The sequence below is a fragment of the Lotus japonicus genome, chromosome 6 (assembly GCF_012489685.1).
Source record: "Lotus japonicus ecotype B-129 chromosome 6, LjGifu_v1.2".
NCBI classification, from domain to species: Eukaryota; Viridiplantae; Streptophyta; class Magnoliopsida; order Fabales; family Fabaceae; genus Lotus; species Lotus japonicus.
In genome coordinates, this window is record NC_080046.1 from 52012146 (window position 1) to 52032959 (window position 20814).

At 39.5% G+C, this 20814-nt stretch overlaps 1 protein-coding gene across 1 annotated transcript; it reads right to left on the reverse strand.

Annotated features, from left to right (window-relative positions):
- Positions 1 to 11605: 11605 nt before the first annotated feature.
- LOC130723959 (WRKY transcription factor 6-like) lies at positions 11606 to 16383 on the reverse strand. Its single transcript, XM_057575109.1, has 6 exons — positions 16114 to 16383; positions 15808 to 15894; positions 15323 to 15490; positions 14456 to 14731; positions 12673 to 12786; positions 11606 to 12584 (listed from the first exon to the last, which is right to left on the reverse strand). Exons 1-6 carry the CDS (start codon positions 16225 to 16227, stop codon positions 11988 to 11990), a joined length of 1356 nt encoding a protein of 451 aa, XP_057431092.1. The 5' UTR covers positions 16228 to 16383; the 3' UTR covers positions 11606 to 11987.
- Positions 16384 to 20814: the final 4431 nt, after the last annotated feature.

Genomic DNA, 20814 nt, shown 5'->3' on the forward strand with positions numbered 1-20814 from the left:
TGATCACATAAATATAATATTTTTTAGAATAATATCAAGTAAATGTAAAATACAACAAAATAGGAATATTAGCATGAACATCCTTCAGAATTTGAGCATTTCAGCATAAGGAGTTCTTCTAAAATCAACATCCGTAGAGCGTAGATACTTTTACTTCAGCGTGCTCTTTTTTTGTTATGATAAATTTTCTTTTGCTGCGCAGATGTCTCTTGGTAATCTTTGTGTGCACTGTGGTTGGCTATCGGAACTTGTTCAAGGCTCATATTGTAGTGCAATGGTACAAGGTTTCCTTGGACTGCACGAACATCAATGGGACGGTCTATGTGGCCTAAGTGCTGCTCCAAGTTGTGTAGGACTTGAAGGTCATTTAGGAGCCTCCTCCACTGGGTGTCGTTGGGTCTGCTGGGTTGGACGAGTGATCCTTAGCGGCATCTGATTTTCCAAAGGTGGTAGGAGGATGGGGCTTTCCCCTATGCCTTCATCGTATCCTGCTAGAGTTGGTTGGGGCACTTAGTTATTCGGTGAGTGACGACCACCATAACTAGATGAGAATAGATTCATTGTTCGTGTTAAAAAATGAATAGTATGCATGATGGAGAGAAGATAAGTCACTATAAATCAAGACAAAGTTCAGGGTCGTCTTTTTGTCTAGGACGACCATAGGTTATAATGTCTATTTGAAATTTCCTCTCTTTACTTTCATAGTCCCACTCCCATCCATGATCCATTTTTTTACTTTTTCTTTCTCATGAACTCCACCATTGAAGTGTGTTTGGAAAACTCAATCAGGATTCACATTTGGCCCCGATCCACGTTTTCAGAAGCAAGAAATAGTTACTTTTAGATTTTTGGATCCACGTTTGACCTCTCCAAATTTAAAACCAAACACACACTATATGAGACAATCACCACCATTATGGATCTCATTTTCCTCTATGAAAACTCCAAAAAGCATCCACGTTTCACCTGAGAAGCATCTTTCTTTTCCTTTTCCTCTCTTCACTCTCACTTTTCTTCTTCCTCATAAACACCACCATCATGTCTCAGACCATCACCATCACCACCATCAACTTTCACTTTCCTCCATGAAAACTCTGAAAAGCTTTCTTATTTACTTCCTGAGCGCCTCAGAAGCATCTCTCTTCTTTTCCTCTCTTCCCTTTCACTTCTTCTTCTTCCTAATGAAGATCACTTCCCATTCTCATTAGACCGCAGTGGTTCACGACGGAGATGCGGCTGATTTGTCGCCGGAATTGAAACTGAGTAGTGGATCATCTTCCTCTTGTGCTAAGGAGCGCGGTGGTGGTATCCGTTTCTCCTGAAACTCAACAAGCTGGCCACAAACTCCATTTATAATTAAGTCAGAGTTGTTCACCGTAAAATTTCAAATCTGAATGGAATTGTGTTTTTAGTTGTTTTTGGGTCACCCTACTCTTTTCAAGTCATGAATAAAGCCATTCATAAGAAGCTTCACTATAAAATGGAAGGAGATGGTGGAGTTGGCGACGTCTTCCCTCCCTTCCATGATGGTGGCCTTTGACCTTTCTCCTTGGTGGTGGTCGGCCAACAAAAAGGGAAATGAGATGAGTTTTGTGAGGCTTTCAAAGCCTTCCTCATGAAGCAGAGAAAGGGAACAAGACAGTGGTGAGAGGATTTGGGATAGAGAAGTGATGTGAATTCAAGAGACTAAATATAATATTTGTACAATTTTATCTCTAATTCAATTCTAACCGCTCATCTAAAAAATATTCTTAGTTCCAAATTCTAACAGAAATAAAAGAATAATGGTTCATTCACACCTCGAAGATGAGGTGGAGGATGAGAGAGATAGGAATAAAAAGAATTAATAAGAGAGAAAAAATATAATATATAATAGATGATAAGAGGAGAGAGATAGAAATAAAAATATGTGAAAATGAAGTGTATAAAAAGTGAGGTGTGAGTATATCATTATTGAAAGTTAATTACACCTCAAACTCATAAACATCAAAAGGGATATAAAGAGAAGAGATAATATGAGACATATATATTAGATAGAAAAAGAAAATACCGATAATAAAAAATGGTAAAATAAGATGGAAAGGAAAGAATAAACCAAAACCATGTTTACTTAAAATTTCCTTAATTCCATATGATATGCCATAGCTATACATTCACTATATATTAACATTTAAGCTGGACAATTACATGACCAAGAACCAAAAATTGTTCATGTATCTGACAAAGTAACTACTAGCACAATTGCACAAACCACTGAAACCAGTGTGTTAATAATAATTATTTTTATCTCATACATGCATCATTCACGAGAGGTATATATCCTGCATTTTGATGAAACTAACTTGTTCTGTACTAGGGCAAGCTTACGTAAGAGAAAGACAAAAAGTAAACCCTAGCAGAGCACTAAAATAGCAAAATTACCATAAAAGGAATATTCTCCTTAATGCTGAAAAAGTTGGTTTCGTACAAGTGGATGACCTCCCCTTTTATAGAGGGGGTGGTCATGATATGGATCTTTCCTATATTTGGGCCTGACAATTAGGGCCCAAATCCCCGTACATATAAGACAAATCCAAAGGAATCTTCCAGCTGGCTTGTGGGTCCATCACCTAAAGGAGGGTAATGAAGCTCGTCATGTTACCTTTCCCGCCTTGGCTATCGTCATTGGTTTATTGTTCATTTTGGGCGGGACATAATCTTCTTTATGTCCCGCCCAGTCCACATGCCCCCAAGACATGAGACTCGAGTAATTGAGTCGAAATGTCTTTATCGTTACCCAGTAGTTCGCCTCTATTGTTTATTCATTCATCGCCATTTTTCTTTCGTTGTTACATCGCCATTTTCACGCTTCTCCACCTTTGTTGTCGTTTCAAAGATATGTCGCCTTCAGTTATAACCGTCAACCACGTCTTTTCAACTGACGCACGTATCCTTATTTTCCGGGATTTCATCATCATTTGTTATAAATGCAATCTTCAGTTGTGCGTCTCGAGGAGTACGTCTTTTCGCTTCCCACCTTTTCGAATTTCAAATCCCCAAAATCCCACGATCTTCCCCCATTCGTTCTCTCTCCTCCTTTCTCTCTATAAAAACCCCTTTTCACTTTACATTTTTCACTTTCTTAAAACTTTTGCCCTGAACCTTTTCACCGCAGCTTTCATTCTCTTCTTTGAACTCCGGTGAACCCTTTCTTCCTCCGGCCGTCGTCATTGCGCGATGCTCCCCTATCGCCGACGTTCTCCTTTCTCAAATCCACAGTTCTTCCCCTGGTTAGTTTTTCTCTTTCCTGAGATTCTTTGTTTACTTCTTTTCTCTGACTGTTCATCTTCTTTCTTCTTGACTCTGTTCATCTTCTTTTTTCTTGACTCTGTTCATCTTCTTTTTACTTTTAGTTTGTTCATCTTCTTTTTTCTTTTTATGAAACTGCCTCGCATGTCTTTACCAAACGCCAGCCTTTCTTCCCTAGAACTTTCTTCGCCCTCTACGGAGGAGGAAGTTGTCGCCCCCTCTATCATTGAAATTCATTCCTCGCCCTCTACCCATGATGATTCCGGTCCCGCCGGCTCTGTAGACTCAATTCTCTCCTCTAATGAAGATTTGTCTTCACCTGAATGGCGCTCTGACGTGCATTTAGTTGAAGATAAATGTCTGTTGCATTCTATCTGGGGCAGCATTGGGAGCATTAATTCGCTTCGAATATCTGCTCAAGGGTTTACGAAGATAAATCCCGCCACCTCGAATAATGAAGATCATCTCTTGAATGTCCTCCCATGTGGCGAAGATGACTGTGTTCTGTTGCGTAAAGAACCAGCCGATGAATCGCCCGATTTCTTCTTTGTTTATGGCTATTTCTTCTTAGACTTGAACATCAAACTTCCTTTCTCGCCGTTTATATGTCACGTTCTTTATTTTCTGAATGTGGCGCCCTGCCAACTCCAGCCCAACGCCTGGGGTTTTCTCCGCTGCTTTGAAATTCTGTGTGAACACTTGAGTTTCACTCCGACCTATCCTTTGTTCTTCCTGTTCTATAAATCAGTCACCACTAAACCTACTTCTGTGAAATGGGTTCCACTATTAGCCCGTAAGAACATGAGTCGGTTCACCGCCCTTAAAAGTCATTACAAAGTATGGCAGAAGAAATACTTTAAAGTTATGGAATCGCCCGAAATAAAAAACCTGTTCCGAGATTCCGACAATAACCCCCTCTTCCCTTTTTACTGGACAAAGAACCCTCGCCGAAAAATATCCGTTTCATACGACGCCTTGGATGAATCTGAACAAGGCGTCGCCGATTACCTCCGCACACTACCAGTATTTTCTGGTCACGACTTGATTGAGGCGTCGAAATCCGGCACTTTAAATCAATTTTTTAGTAAGTTTATAATCTTTGTACGTAACTTCTTTTTCTTTTTGTTCATGTATCTCGTCTAATTGGTGTTTTCCATACAGCTACGATGGGAAAAGGCAAGGTTGACGCGAACCCACTCAAGATGAAGGAGTACCTCGCCCAGTCTGCTGCGGCGGCGAAGAAGAGGGCCGCCGAAACTGAGCAGAAGAAGAAGAATGAAGGTACCTCGGGTTCTGACAACGTCAGGGACCCTAAACGTCAAAAAACTTCAGGTGCTGCTGGTGGTAAGCCTCTCCACCAATCGACTCTTGATTCAAAAAGCCGTCCATCTGAGAAAAAGAAGGGACATGACAATGTCCCGCCCCCTCAACAAAATTCAAGCACGCTGATCAACCGCCCATCAACTCCATTTGGCCAGGCTGGCCCTAGTTCAGCCATTGGTGGCGAAGCTCCTCCCCCCTTGCTGAATTTGTCGGATCCTCACTTCAATGGGCTGGAATTCATGACCCGTACTTTTGACAACAAGATCCACAAGGATGTTTCGGGTCAAGGTCCCCCCAACATTGCTTCTTTGGCGATCCATCACGCGCTTTCTGCCGCCAGCACTGTGGCGGGAATGGCTCAGTGTGTGAAAGAGTTGATCTCAGCCAAGAACCGTTTTGAGAAGAAGGCAGCTGATTACAAGACAGCCTATGAGCAGGCTAAAACTGATGCTGAGACTGCCAACAACAAGCTGAAATCTGCTGAGGAGAAGTGTGCTAAATTAACTGAAGACTTGGCTGCTTCGGACCTGCTTCTTCAAAAGACAAAGTCTCTTAAAGAAGCCATAAATGACAAGCACACTGCCATTCAAGCCAAATATCAAAAGTTGGAGAAGAAACATGATCGCCTGAATGCTTCCATCCTAGGGCGTGCTTCTCTCCAATATGCTCAAGGCTTTCTGGCGGCCAAAGAGCAGATCAGTGTAGTTGAGCCGGGCTTTGATCTTTCCCGCATTGGGTGGCTGAAGGAGATCAAGGATGGTCAAGTAGTTGGTGATGATGACATTAGCCTCGACCTCCTTCCCCAATTCAATGATGAGAGTGAGCCTGAAGAAGATGGCGAGGATGGGAATGAGCCGCACAGGAATGAGGATCAAGGGAAGGAAGATCCTCAAGCTGGGACAAGCCAGGGCAACAACGCCAACAACGAGAACCTGGCTTGAATTTGTTTTTATTTTATGAAGTTGAAATTTTTCTTTGGGCATTGCCCTGTCTTTTATTTTCGTTCCAAATTATGTATGGGCATCGCCCCCTTTTCTCTACTTTAAATGGATATCATCTTAAGTTCATTCGTTGTTTTAGTTGTTTCCAACTTTCGTTGTTATATACCTTAGCCGATTTTTCGACGAGGCTTGGTTTCTAGTGGCCACTAGAATTGCCAAGGCTTTTAACTTTTGAAGGCGATACTTTCTTATTCCGAAAGGTTTACTCGCGGTATTGCATACCTTGATACGATTTGCATTGCATGAACTCGTAATAAAAATTCAAAAAACATATACGATTCTGTTGAAATGATCTTTTCATTAATTTTCTTTCGTATGGGAACAATTGTCCCTTCATTACAATTGTCGCCTCATTAAAAACCTTTCCAAAGAAAGGGAAAAAGAGTGCGACTTCATTTACATTTGTTGTTTCTACTAACTAAAATACTGCTTTAGATGAGAGGCGTTCCATGTTCGTGGAACCTTTTGACCGCTTAGTTGTTCCAACTTATAAGCTCCTCCTCCAACATCGCCAATAATCCTGTAAGGCCCGCCCCAGTTGGGTGAGAGTTTGTTGTGTTTATCGGGTATTGTATTTTTTCGGAGCACTAAGTCTCCTACCCTCATTTTTCTTGGCACCACTTTTGTTGAGAACTTTCTTGCCACCTTCACTTTTCCCGCCTCATTTCTTATGTGGGCCTCTCGTTGTTCCTCGGGCAGCATGATCAGATTTGCTATTAAGTTTTCTCCGTTGTCATTTTCATTAAACCGAGCCACTCGCCAATTTTGGTTTTCAATTTCCACTGGGAGCATGGCGTCAGTTCCATAAGTTAGACGATACGGGGTTTCCTTTGTGCTTGACTGCTCCGTGGTGTTGTATGCCCAAAGAACGCCTGGTAGTTCCTCCGCCCAAAGCCCTTTTGCTTCATCCAGTTTCTTCTTTAAACCCTTCAGAATAACTTTGTTAGCCGATTCAGCCTGCCCATTGGTCTGTGGATGTTCTACAGAGGCAAATCGCATCTCGATTCCCATTTCTGTACAAAATTCTCGGGTAACACTACTTGTGAATTGTGTTCCGTTATCCATTACTAATGCCCTGGGGACCCCAAATCTACAAACAATCCTTCGCCACAGGAAGTTCCTGACCTTGGCGGCCGTGATAGTTGCCACTGCCTCAGCTTCTATCCACTTAGTGAAGTAATCAACCGCCACGATGATGTACTTCATTTGTGCCTTCGCCACAGGGAATGGTCCTAAGATATCAGTCCCCCACATGGCGAACGGCCAAGGCGCCATCATGGTTGTTAATTCTTCTGGTGGAGCCTTGTGTAGGTCAGAAAAGACTTGACATTTTTCACATTTCTTAACATACTCCAAACAATCTTTCTTCATCGTTGGCCAATAGAATCCTGCTCTTATCACCTTAACTGTCAAGGATCGCCCGCCGATATGACTAGAACACACACCTTCGTGGACTTCCGCCATTATTCCGAGGGCGTCCTTGATATCGACACATTTGAGCATAGGAGACATGATTCCTCGCCGATACAACTCACCACCCACCAGTGTGTAGAAACTGGCTTCCCTGCGTTTTGTTCTCGTGTTCAAATCATCCTCCTTTGGTGGGCTCTCTAAGAATGTCTTAATTGATTCCATCCAAGATATTTCGCCCTCACTGACTGACTTTACAGCTTTCAACTTTATTTCTACCAAATCAATTCTCGGGCGAGGCAGGGTTTCTTGAATGACTGTCTGGTAGTTGCCCAATCTCCCTGTGCTTGCCAACTTCGCCAACACATCAGCCCTCTCATTTTGTCCCCTCGGGACATGTTCTATTTTGATTTCTTTGACCTCCATCATCAATCTGCGCACCACTTCCAAATATTTGGACAGTTGCGGATCCTTCACCTGGTACTCACCTTTCACTTGTTTAACCACTAACTGCGAATCTCCTTTGATAAATAACTTCTGGACTCCCAATTCAATGGCCAACCTTAAGCCGGCAATCAGAGCCTCGTACTCAGATTGATTATTGCTCGCCTTGAACTCGAACTTGAGAGACTGTTCAATGATCATTTTATCTGGACTTTCGATTGTTATTCCCGCCCCACTTCCAGTGTTATTAGAGGATCCATCCACAGACAGGACCCATTCTCCTTGAGTCTTCTCTCCTTCAGTGGGTGTTAATTCCGCCACGAAGTCAATTAAACTCTGGACTGTGACTTGGCCCCTTGGCTCATATTGTATGTCATACTCTGATAGCTCAACTGACCAGCTAACCAATCGCCCTGATAAATCAGGCTTCTGAAGTACTTGCCTTAAGGGAACATCAGTTTTAATTTTGACTTGGAAACTTTGGAAGTAAGGTCTGAGGCGCCTTGCAGTTTTCAGAATCGCCAAAGCCGCCTTTTCAATTTTTTGGTACCGCAATTCTGCCCCCTGTAAAGTATGGCTCACGAAATATATAACTTTCTGCTTTTTTCCTTCTTCCTGGAGCAAAACCGTACTTACCGCCTTGTCAGTAACCGCCAAATAGAGCACTAATGGAGCGCCTGGTGTTGGCTTGGAGAGTACCGGTAATGTGGCCAATGTTTCTTTCAATTTGGTAAAAGCTTGTTCGCATTCCTCTGTCCACTGAAACTTTGAATTCTTTTTTAAACATGTGAAGAACGGGGCCGCTTTGTCACCCGCCATTGGCAAGAAACGTGACAAGGCGGCCATTCACCCTGTCAAACGCTGAACCTCCTTTACACTTGTTGGGCTTTTCATCTCCAAGATCGCCCTTCCCTTATCTGGGTTCACTTCTATTCCTCTTGATGTTAACATAAATCCCAAGAACTTTCCTCCCTGGATCCCAAAAGAACACTTCTCAGGATTCAACTTCATTTGATATGTTCTTAACTGATCAAACGCTTCTTTAAGGTCGCCACCATGATCACTAGCCCTGGCGGATTTTACAATCATGTCATCCACATACACCTCCATATTCCTGCCTACTTGCTTTGAAAAAATTTTGTCCATGAGCCGTTGGTACGTAGCTCCTGCATTCTTCAAACCAAAAGGCATTGTCTTGTAACAATAGTTCGCCTGATTGGTCATAAATGCTGTACTTTCCTCATCCGAGGGATGCATCATAATCTGATTATAGCCCGAATAAGCGTCCATGAGACTTAAAAGTTCATTCCCTGAAGCTCCATCCACAAGCTTATCAACATTGGGAAGTGGGTACGAATCTTTGGGACACACTTTGTTCAGGCTCGTGTAGTCCGTGCACATTCGCCATTTCCCATTGGCCTTCTTGACCATTACAACATTGGCGAGCCACGTTGGGTACTGTACCTCACGGATGAAGCGAGCCTTGATCAATTTTTCAGTCTCTAATTGTACAGCCTTATTCTTTTCTTCACTCATTCTTCGCCTTGGTTGGATGACCGGGGTCGCCCCTGGTCGTATGGCTAATTTGTGAGTGATCACCTTGGGATCAATCCCTAGTACATCATTGATGGTCCATGCGAAGAGATCTAGATTATCACCCAGAAGGGTGATTAGTCTGTCCTCTTGTTCTGTTGTCAAACCACTGCCAATCTTTAGAAACTTGTCCTTGACTTGCACCTGCTTGGTTTCTTCCAGCGGTTGTGGGCGAAAATCATCAGCATCATCTCTTGGGTCCAAGCTAAATCCTTCTTGTGGGAAGATTTCTGTAATTCGATGGCTCTCCTTGGCGGCCTTCCGCCCATAGAGCGCCACGCTCCTCAAATAGCATTCCCTTGCTGCATTCTGGTCTACACGCAATATCCCGACCTTCCCGTTGCAGGCGGGATATTTAACAGTTAAATGAGCAGTTGAGATGACCGCGCAGACCTTGTTGAGGGTGTCTCGCCCCAAGAGTACGTTGTAATTGGCTCTACACGCCAATACTAAGTACTTTACTTGAAACTTCTTGACAAACTCTCCTTCTCCAAAGGCAGTCGGAATTTCGACGTATCCTCGCACACTGACGCGGTCCCCTGTGAATCCCACCAAAGTTCCCTTGTATGGTTTCAAATCTGATTCCTTTAGTCCCAGGCGATCAAAGGCGTCTCCATAGATGATATCCGCCGAAGATCCCTGGTCTAAGAATACTTTCTTTGTCACATAATTGTTAACCCTAATTGTTACCACAATTGGATCGTTGTCATGGGGAATTACATGCGCGAAATCCTGAGGGGTAAATATAATAGGGGAATGATTCACCCAACACTCGCCTTCGTTCGACTCCTGTACTGAGTGTACTGCCGCCACGTAGCGTTTTCTAGCCTTACTTGAAATTGCACCCCCGCCAAATCCTCCTGCAATAGATGAGCATTCCCCAACAGGATCGCCCAACTCTTCAACTATCTCTTTGCCTTTGCCTTTGTCCCCTTGAGTGATTTTAGCTACCTCCGGCGCTGCTGTGTCTTTAACAAAGTTTGCCAAATGGCCGGCTTTAATCAAGCGATCAATTTCCCGCCTTAAATTCCAGCAATTATCTGTCGTATGCCCCAACGCCTTGTGGTACTCGCACCACCTATTGGTGTCCACGTTAGCTGGCGGCCGCCGTGGGGGTGGTGGGTACTGCACAACGTTGGTCTGTCCAACCGCCCTTAAAATGGTACTTAAGGGTGCATTCAACTTAGTAAGTGGAACTGGTGCAGGCGAAGCACCAGTCTGACCAGCTGTGGCAGCAGGTGGACCTTGTGGATTTCTGTGCCATGTATTTTGAAAGCCAGGTTTAGAGTTTTGGTATGGTCCCGGTCTTGGTACACGGGGGGTCTGCGCTATCCTGGTTTCCTTCCCCGCCTTGGATTTGTCCTGTGAAACACCACCAGATTGAGACTGCTTGCGTCCTTCCTCTCTTTCTTGTTTCTTCTGATCATCTTGCTCGATTAATATGAACTCTTGAACACGAGCTCGAAGATCCAACATATCCTTCGCTGGTCGCCTTGTTAAGTCTCTATTCAAATCTCCCGCCCGAAGGCCATTTTTGAATGACGCCAAACAAACATCTGGATTTTCATCCTCCAACTGCACCGCCATCTTGCTGAAGCGTGCCATGTAGGTTTTCAATTTCTCGCCTGGTTGCTGATGTATGCTGATAAGATCAAACATTGTTGCTTTTGTGGTTTTATTGGCGGAAAACTGAGTCAGAAACTTAGTGGACAGATCAGTGAAATTATCAATGGAGAAGGGCGGTTGTCGAATGAACCACTGCATCGCCATGCCTTTGAACGTGGAAGGCAATAATCGACATTTTACCGCATCCGTTGCCCCGCCGATCACCATTTTGGTATTGAAATATCTAAGGTGCTCCATAGGATCAGACTCGCCTGAAAAGGCGTCTAATGCCATGGTTTGAAGGTGCTTTGGAATGTCCACCCTAGTGATGGCTGGAACAAAAGGTTGGAATTCAACTACATCCTCCGCCTCCAAGCGTTGTTCTTGCTTAAAATCCTGCCGCTGAGTGAGATACTCAACCTGGGCTTGCAACTGCTCGTTTTGGGACTGCACCTTCTGTAAGGTATCTAACATTTGTTGCAAAGCCGCAGGCGTGATACCTGTCACTGCCTCTTGTGCTCTCCGTGGAGCAGTGGTCTTAAAGTCTTCCAAGTTCACATATTCAGGCGGCGTTGAACGCCGCCGAACACCTGGATCTGATTTAGCGATCAGATCTGAAGGTCTTCCCGGAGCTGCATTCACCAATGACGCTGGCGACGGCGCCACTGAGTGGACCCCCTCCGAGGAAGCTTCCTGCTCCTGCTCGTCCAGTACGGGACGGTTGTTGTTTCGTCCGCCGCCGCGACCACCATGCCGACCACCACCGCGCCGGCAATGATCGCGTCGACCCATGCCGCATGAACGAGTCTCCATGGCTCGCAATTCCTCCTTTTGTCACCGGAAGAGCTGAGCCACAGACGGCGCCAATGTTCTGTACTAGGGCAAGCTTACGTAAGAGAAAGACAAAAAGTAAACCCTAGCAGAGCACTAAAATAGCAAAATTACCATAAAAGGAATATTCTCCTTAATGCTGAAAAAGTTGGTTTCGTACAAGTGGATGACCTCCCCTTTTATAGAGGGGGTGGTCATGATATGGATCTTTCCTATATTTGGGCCTGACAATTAGGGCCCAAATCCCCGTACATATAAGACAAATCCAAAGGAATCTTCCAGCTGGCTTGTGGGTCCATCACCTAAAGGAGGGTAATGAAGCTCGTCATGTTACCTTTCCCGCCTTGGCTATCGTCATTGGTTTATTGTTCATTTTGGGCGGGACATAATCACATAATCTTCTTTATGTCCCGCCCAGTCCATAACTCTTTTAGCGTGATTCATGCTCACCTCTTTTATCAATCTGACAACTATATATATACATTATGAACTCTAAATCAGTGGTATTGTAGGCAGTTTAGAACCAGGGTCATAATCACTCTTACTTGTTGGGTTTTGGTTATTGATTTTCAGTGAGGAAACAGCTGCAAACAATGCTGCTTGGAGAGAAGGATCTTTGGCTATAGCCTCACTCACAACATCCACCAAGGCAAGGTGGTGGTTTTTGTCAAATGGGGTAGTTATCATGGTTGGGAGCTTAGAAGAACACAAGTTCAACCTCTCATGTGTTTGATGAGGGAAATTATAACCTTGCAATGGATAAGGGAACAGTGATTGCGAAGAGGGTCTTTGGAATTGCAAATAGTTATTATTATTAGTGGGTTGGGTGAAGTCCAGTGTTACAGTGGGGCATGTTGCAGAAGGTGAGAAAGAAGCTAAAGCAGAGGAAACAGAGGAAGAGAAGAGTCGTGTGTTGAATACAGTGGTGCTTCCATGTTGTAAAGTGGTAGCTGAGCCTGGAGAAAGGAACATGTTGAGTGCTGATGATGTTAAGCTTGCTATTGGTCTTGCTGCTGGTGGGAGTGGATGGTTGTGGTTCCCTTCATAGGTTGTGATGAGAACAGTCTCATCCTTGAAACATCTTTGCACCTGTTACAATGAAATGAGTAAGCAAAGTGATCAATCTATAATGATAACAAGGACAACATGAATTATAAATGGAAGTTTGTTGATGAACCTGCTTACGAACTGGACAAGCAGTTCCCATGCTGCATCGATAGTAGGCTCGAGGACAAGGATTGCCCTTTGCTGTCTTTTGTCCATACTTTCTCCATTGACAACCATCACCCATCTGAACATTACAATCACAACTAATTAATGCATTGTTATACTGAAATACATATTCTATTTTTATCAACAGGGGTAACTCAAGACAATGGTAGAATAAAGCAAAATTATACATTGTGAGAAGGCCCACATTGGTGAGATGAACAACAAAACAATAATATATAAAGTTGGGTGTGGTGTAAGCGCTGCCCAAAATCCTTATAGCTATGGGTGATAGATTTGAGAACCCAACAACTCAAATTCGCACCACCCACTTTTATATTTTGAGATTTAATCATTTAAATATTGGAAACTTTTGCTTCCAATATTTAAATCTCGAAATATTTTACTTATAAGATTTGAATTTCGAAATATAAGAGTGTCTAAACTTGTTATTGGTGTAATTTAAGACCCTTTTGGACCTAGAACTTGCTTTACCAGCAAACAACCTATTGGACATAGAATACTTATTATATACTTTTTGATTTGTTGCTCATCCTAACAATATATTATTGGTACATACAATTGTGTTGGTGGTTTGAACAACAAAACCACAATATATAATATTGGGGATTCCATATTTAGTAGCCTTAAGATCTCTGAATCACACAATACTCTATGGCTAGAGACTGGGTAATGATATATACACACCTCTTTATTTATACACTTCATTTCCACCTATTTTTATTTCTATCTCTCTCCTCTTATCATCTATGATATCTTATACTTTCTCTCTCTTACTTTTTCTTTTCTTCCTATCTCTCTCTTCCTCCACCTCTTTCCACCTCAATTTAGAGGTGTGGACAAATAATTATTGCTAGAGACTGAACCCGCCTATAAAATATTTTGGGAGTCAAATATGTGGTACAATACTCTATGCTTAGAACCCACCTATAAAATATTTTGGGTTCTCGTTTCTAAGTCAAATAAGTGGTATGATCCAATAAAAGCTTTTAAAAAAAGTCCAAAGAAAAAAAGTTAAAAAAAATAAATAAATAAATTGGATTAGGATCCTCTCATATGGAAATTAAAAAAATTGCACATGAGAGAATCATATATAATCCAAAAAAATAGTCCATGAAAAAGAAAACAACTATGAACTAAAATCAAATCATTGGTATCTGAGACTCAAATTTAGACAGAATGAGCACAAACAACACAAAGATGAATTCTAACATTTCACTTGAGTATACACTCGCTTATAAATAAAAATTGAGTACAAACTCAGGCAAAAACAAATACTAGTCCAGTTAAACTTAAGAGATTGTTAAAACTATGAAATCTCACATTGGTGTTTTAAGTCTTACAGCCAAGACTTTGTTTGGATTGGGGGAGGGATGGAGTGGAGTGGAGTAGTGGGGAAGGAGGAGTGATCTATTGTTTGTTTTATTTAAAATATGATAGAAGGCAGTGGTAAGTAATGATCCAAAATCCATCACATTTCATTACTTTCCTTCAGATTTGCCCTCCAAAATTGGATGGAAAAGAATGAAAAGAAAGCGCACCTATATCTTACCCAACACACTCACCCCGGCCAACCTACAGGAATATTTTAGGCCCTGGCTTCTAAGTATGACACATGGATATATATTAAAGTTGCAAAACTTTACTCTAGCTAATCTGAAAATACTCAGTCTTGACTCTTAAAAACAACAATAATAGTAATAATTAGAAGTTGAGATAAGAGTCCATACCAAAGAAAAATCTGATCTTGCACGTATGGACACTCTAGCTTTCCTAGTAATCTCAGATGTTTGAGGCTCGTCTATGCTTTTTGTTTCTTGCGATGTTATTTGGCTGTTGGTTTCACCTTCAACATCACATGCAATGTTTCTGCTCTTCTCAATTTTTTCTGCTGAAGCAAATCCTTCTGTTTTGCTGCCATGATCTGAAGATGAAGCCTCACCAATATTTAAGAACTGCCGGGTGGGTAACACTGCTTTCTCCTCATCATCTTGTCTATTTCCCTTCTAAATTTACCAAAAATGAATAAATGTTAAGGCTTATTTAATTTCTATAATTAGCTTATCCTTAATTATGAGAAGTTGCAAAATTTATTAATTGGAGAAACTTTCACCAAAGTTTAAGAGGAGGTGCTACTATATAGAGTGTGTTAAAAAGAGAATATTAGTAACATTTTTCTTGTGTGTTGATCCAAAATCATGCGAGTGTTGAGCTTTAGATGTGGATATGGTGTGCTCCAGTCCAAAATGACTAATGTAATCCAACTTCAAACACCAACTTTTATAAACAATTGTTGACCATTCAATTTATCCAATGTGGAACTATCTTTTAACTGTAATCACAATTCATGGCATGTTAACAAAAAAAAAAAAAACTCTAACTTCCTTTTTTTATGACCATTGTTTATCTGATATAGTTTTCAATTTTTTGTCGCAGTGAGACCTCTAGGCCGGACATAATTATGGTTATTGGAATTAGGTTGTTTGACCAACTCAAACGAGATTGTTTTCAAATGACTAATATAAGTTTTAAAGACATTAATGTAATCAAATTGACAAATCATACACAAAACAAAATTCAAGCTAAGTCAAACTTACCAGCAAGTCATGATTATTCCGAGGTAACATTGAAGATTGATGGTGCTGCATCGCCAAAAGTAAACGATTTTGAAGAACAGTGTGGTGTTCATTAACCTGAACTAGCATAGCTTTTAAACTCTCATTCTCCTTCTTTGCTTCCTCAAGCTTCACTCGCAGCATGCCCATCTAAAACCAACATCCAAATCATGTCCAACATATATAAGTGGGCATCAAGCAAAACTTAGGAGCATAGATCTATTAAGATGCACAACACAATAAATAATGAAAACTCCTTTTTATAAATTAAGATTTTTTGATAATATTAGGATGAACTAAAAATAACAAATATACTGGGTAGCCCTTGAAATTATTCGAATTTAAGAGGCTAACTATACCTTAAAAGATATATAGATCAGGAGGTGACGATAGTCTTCCTATAAATAAGATTCATCCTTATCATATTTCTAGTGAATATTAGACATCTCAACAGAAAGATTACTCACTTGGCTTAGAGGCTCTCCTTGAATTTGGTGGGGAAGTTGTTCTGAACTATTATTGATCAAGCTCAAACTGAGAAACGTAGATCCCATCTGTGGAATTTTTTTGTTCAACAAAATTAAGTCAATAAAAGACCACTTAATAACTCAAAAGTATATTGTGAGAAAATCTGCCACACACACACATATCTGATTTATCTAAAAAATTGTATATATGATGTGTGTATAAACAACAAACATGTAAAGAAATACGTAGAGACCAAAAGTTAGGTGTTAAAGTGAATGAAAACACGGCATGAATGAAAAACTTACAGTATTGTTCTGAAAGGAGGGTTCCTGGGTCATGTTTGGTGCATGATCTGTATTATCAGATGATGGCCTTTCTGCAAATTCCAGCAATTTTTTTATTGCAACTTTTTCTTCCATCTATGTATGTAGCTAGCTAGCCTTTATGATATAGCTTCCTTTTGCAAGGGTGCTTATGGTTTGGGTTCCAGACCACACTTCAAATATGAGGATCTAACTTTTCAAGTACCTGCTTATATAACTAGCTATATATGGATGCAGTTGCAGCGTTTGTGGAAGCAACTACACTACATATATCCTAGCTAGTCTTTGTTAAGTCTAATTTTATATACATTTCTTTTTTTATTTCATGTAAGACATTAATTCAGCTTGTTATATGTAACATAAAATATATAAAAAATGACCTCGCGCGTGTAAAGGGTGGATAGAAGCTAAATCAACGAGTGGGAGACGATAGCAATGGACGGAAGTAAAAATCCTATTCTGATATATATGATGATCTTTTGCTTAATTAAAACCATTAATTGCACTCTTTAATTGTTAATAAATAATATACAGAGGATTTCCTTATGTGAGACCAAGTCCTAGTGTTTGAGACTATTATGACTCGATTATCAGGTGGAGCCTAAGCAACCACTAAACTATAAAGCCATTTGGATAAGAATATATATGAATAAATTTTGGTTCACAATCCTCCCACATACCCACCAAGAAAAGAAGAAATTAAATAGAGAGATATATGTGATATGATAGAAAAATACGATATAGATTGAAAAAGAAAGAGAGTGAAAATAAAATAGAAGAGAAAATGAGTGTGAATGAATCAAAGCTCTAGGAAAATATTCTCACTTTATAGTCTATAATGTATCTTCTATTATTTTTATGTTAATCTCGCTTTGTTGTGAACATTCAAATATTAGTGGAACTAACTCTTTAAACGAACTTTATTTTTTCATACACAATACTTAAATTGAAGATATATTTTATTTAAGAATGATCAAACATGTACAACTGAATGTGAGTACATATCATATTTAATTTAATTTCTTTATTTTATTTGTTAGAATATAATATTAAATCATCATTCCAGTGGCATTTACCCAATAACTTAAGCTTATCGGATAATTGATTGCTTAACAAGATATTAGAGTCTTTATGATTAAGTGATCTAGAGTTTGCTAGCTTGGTGTATACAATAATGCATGAGTGTGGATATACAAGTGTGACTAACTTCTATACATTTTTTTTATAAGCCATGGCAGAAGGTAAGTAACTCCTATATGGTAACTCACATTGAGATGAGAGAGTGTTAAGAAGTTAAGTGTGAGCTTGAAGATAAGATAAAAGTAAAATGTTAAAATTTATATAAGAGAAAAGACTCGCAGATCCTATATCTTATGCTTTTGGGTATGAGTTTTTTTCTAAATTCAAAAAAAGGGTAAGTGCATGCGCCTCTCAATCTTCAATATCCCCTTTGCTCCATTTGCATTAATTAACTAGATAAGCAGCCATGCATCTCAAATGCAAGTCAACCATAGAAACGACCTCGTTCTCACCAACCACGAAGAAAGCAACAAAATAATTGGGTTTAATTCTAGATGAATTCGATCGATTCCCTTCATCCAGGGAAATTAAGGAAAATGTGGGAGAAGATGACAATATATGCAATATCCAGCGTGACTCAAGCTTTGACATTACGCCCAGGACAGCTAGCCTTTCCTTTACATCAAGATAGGCAATAGAGGTGGAAATACGTCATGCGGTCGGACTTTGTGCAACCTAAGTCTAGCATTCATTCTAATTTCACAGCCTAAGTCAGGTATGCGTCGTATCATGATTATATGCCAACATTTTGAAGGTATGATTGTGTCTATCATGCCAAATATATTTTTTTTAATAATATGAACCCAACTTTTTTAAATAAATAGTTTGAACCTAACTTTTTTTACTTAATCATACTTTTAAAAACCCAAGTCCTTGATGGGTGAAGTGTGAGTCCTCAGGGGCCGTACAGCCTACTTCCAACAAACAAGTGTTAAATTGAAGGGTCCAAATTCAATTGTGATATTTAAAATTGAAGGATGAGTTAAAAAAATATAGATTTGGATTCTTAATTTCTTCCTTTACCATAATTACAACTTACAAGACTTATTCTACTATTAGTATATTACAATCATCTAGTAGCAATACCTACGTATATACCTAACAGCTTCATGTTATCTCATCAAAGCTTGACTAATTGAACTTGGATGTTGAATGCTAAACAGGCAGTTGATGTCATCAGATCTCTGATGTATCCAATGTGTTATCTTCTATTGTTTTTGCTTAGTTATCCATAGAAACTCACGCAACTGTTTATATTAATACTGTGCATTAATGTCATGTTTTAGCATTTGGACATATAATAAGACTGGTTTGAATTACAATGTCATACATCCAAATTATAATTATCAATCTCAACTAGATGCTGATAAGCTTAATTAACTTCAGGGAAATAAAGCTCTTCACGTATGGTTACTTTTGCTGTGTTAAGCTTACAATAAAAAATATATATAATGTCATGGGTCTGCTATATTTTAAAAAAATGTCTCTGTTTTGATATTTTCTCCCCCTGGGTTTTGACAGAGAGTCAAATCTAGACCAAGTATAAACCCCTGGTGTTATGATCAAGATGTAATCATAATCAACTCCCACTTGTTTTTTTATACTACATTATATTGAGTAGGAAGGAACCCTGAAACTTCTCTCCTAAAATTAATACTGTTCAAATTTCAACTATAAGCCAAGTGTGTTATAATATTATTCAGAGCAAACGGTATATTACGCAGGAAAATCTTTAAAATTTCCAAGTTAGCCTTCAAATTTGTGATAGGTGAGACGTGGAAAATAAGTTAAGAAACATCTTCTTTCATATTCAACAAATTAATTGAATAATAAAGACTAATATGATTGATGAAGTTCAGCAAGAAGACTTGGAAAACCATTCATTGCGCGTCCACCCCGTGTTTGTAAATTTAGTCTTCTTCTTCTTTAACCTTTGTCACAAGCTTTTTTCTTCTCTAGATATTTTATGTGAGACGTAATATTTTTCAAGTAAGTCCCTGAATGCGATAGCTCAAGTGGTAAGAGTTAGGGGACATATAGGTTGAGTGGAGGTCCAAGGTTCAATCTCTAAGAGTGCAATTTATATTTATTTCTGATGTACAAAAAGAATATTTTTCAAGTAAGAAACATGCACATTCTGGTGAAACTAGATCTATCTTGTTGCAGATGTACTATTTGAACCAAACATTCACCGACATATTTTAGTCTAAAATAAAAAAATGTATCATATTCATAAAAAGTGAATTTTAAATTAGTGTTGCAATTTTTTTCCTTCCAAAAGTGAAATGTATCATATATGTGGATAATGTTGAGAAACATTTCCTTCCAACATGAGTATGGTATTCAAACCAATATAAATTAAAGCTGATAAAAATTTGGCCACTACAGTAAAAACCTCTAAAAGCTCTACAAGCATAAAGAACCTATTGACAGTGCCAAAGAAACAAAAAAAGCCCAAACAAAGAGAATTGCGTTGACAATACAACCATCTTCAAAGCACGAAACCACAACGCTAGCGAGCAGTCAGAAAACCCGAGGGAAGAACCACAAACCCAAGGACAATAAGAGCACCGGAAGCAAAAAGAGGTAAGAGGAGAGACAACGAGTCAAAAACAACAGGAGGCACGCTGAGCAAGAGGCAAACATCCTAGAAATGAAAATCTTCGACGACTCAAATCTGCCCAGCCTTGCCTGACTAGAAGTTCAAAGAGAGTAGAAAAGAGTGTCGCCGAAACCAACGAAGAACCCCAATACCAAGCACCTCAAACCAGTCTTATTTCAACGAGTATTATTCCAATGAATCAGACGCACTCACTCTACAAAACTACCCTACCTCACCAAGGCTACTAAACTTCCACCACACCCCTTGAAAAGGTCGGGAAGGAGGAAACCGACAACGCTTGAAAAACACAATGTCACATAACCAGGGTCGGCTCAAGGCCTAAGCCACTCAAGTAAGGGCTTTAGGCCCCAAAAAAATTATTTTAACTGTCAAAAAGGCCCCAAAAATGATACTCTAGTTGACACTTAATTATATTATTAGACTTGATTCTTTTCCAAATGCTTTTATTGTTTGTAGAATAATGTTAACAATTCCAGTAGCTGTTGCTTCGGCAAAAAAAAAATTCAAAATTAAAATTAATAAAATCTTATCTTATATCAATCATGTCTTAACAAAGATTAAATGAATTAACTTTATTATCAATTGAAAAAGACATGTTAGATCAAATTGATTATGATAATTTAATAAATGATTTTGCATCTCAAAAAGCTTGAAAATAAATTTTAAGTAAAAAAAGTTTTCTATGTAAAATTTTTAATAAAGAAATATTTTTTAGGTAAAAATGTCTTACTTTAAAATTTGTTTTATGCCTCATTTAGTTTTGGGAAGGTCCTGAATTGAATTTTAAATTAGAATGCAATTTTTTTATGAATTATGTTACAGATAATACTCCGGATTAAGATTCCATGAAAACTCTCTCATCTGTCATTAAATCAAGTTTTTGCATCAAAACATATGTTAGAGTTGCCAAAAGTAGGGAAATACATTAACTCAAAAGAGTTGAATTACCCCTATGAAATAGTGGTGTAGAGAGGTTATTG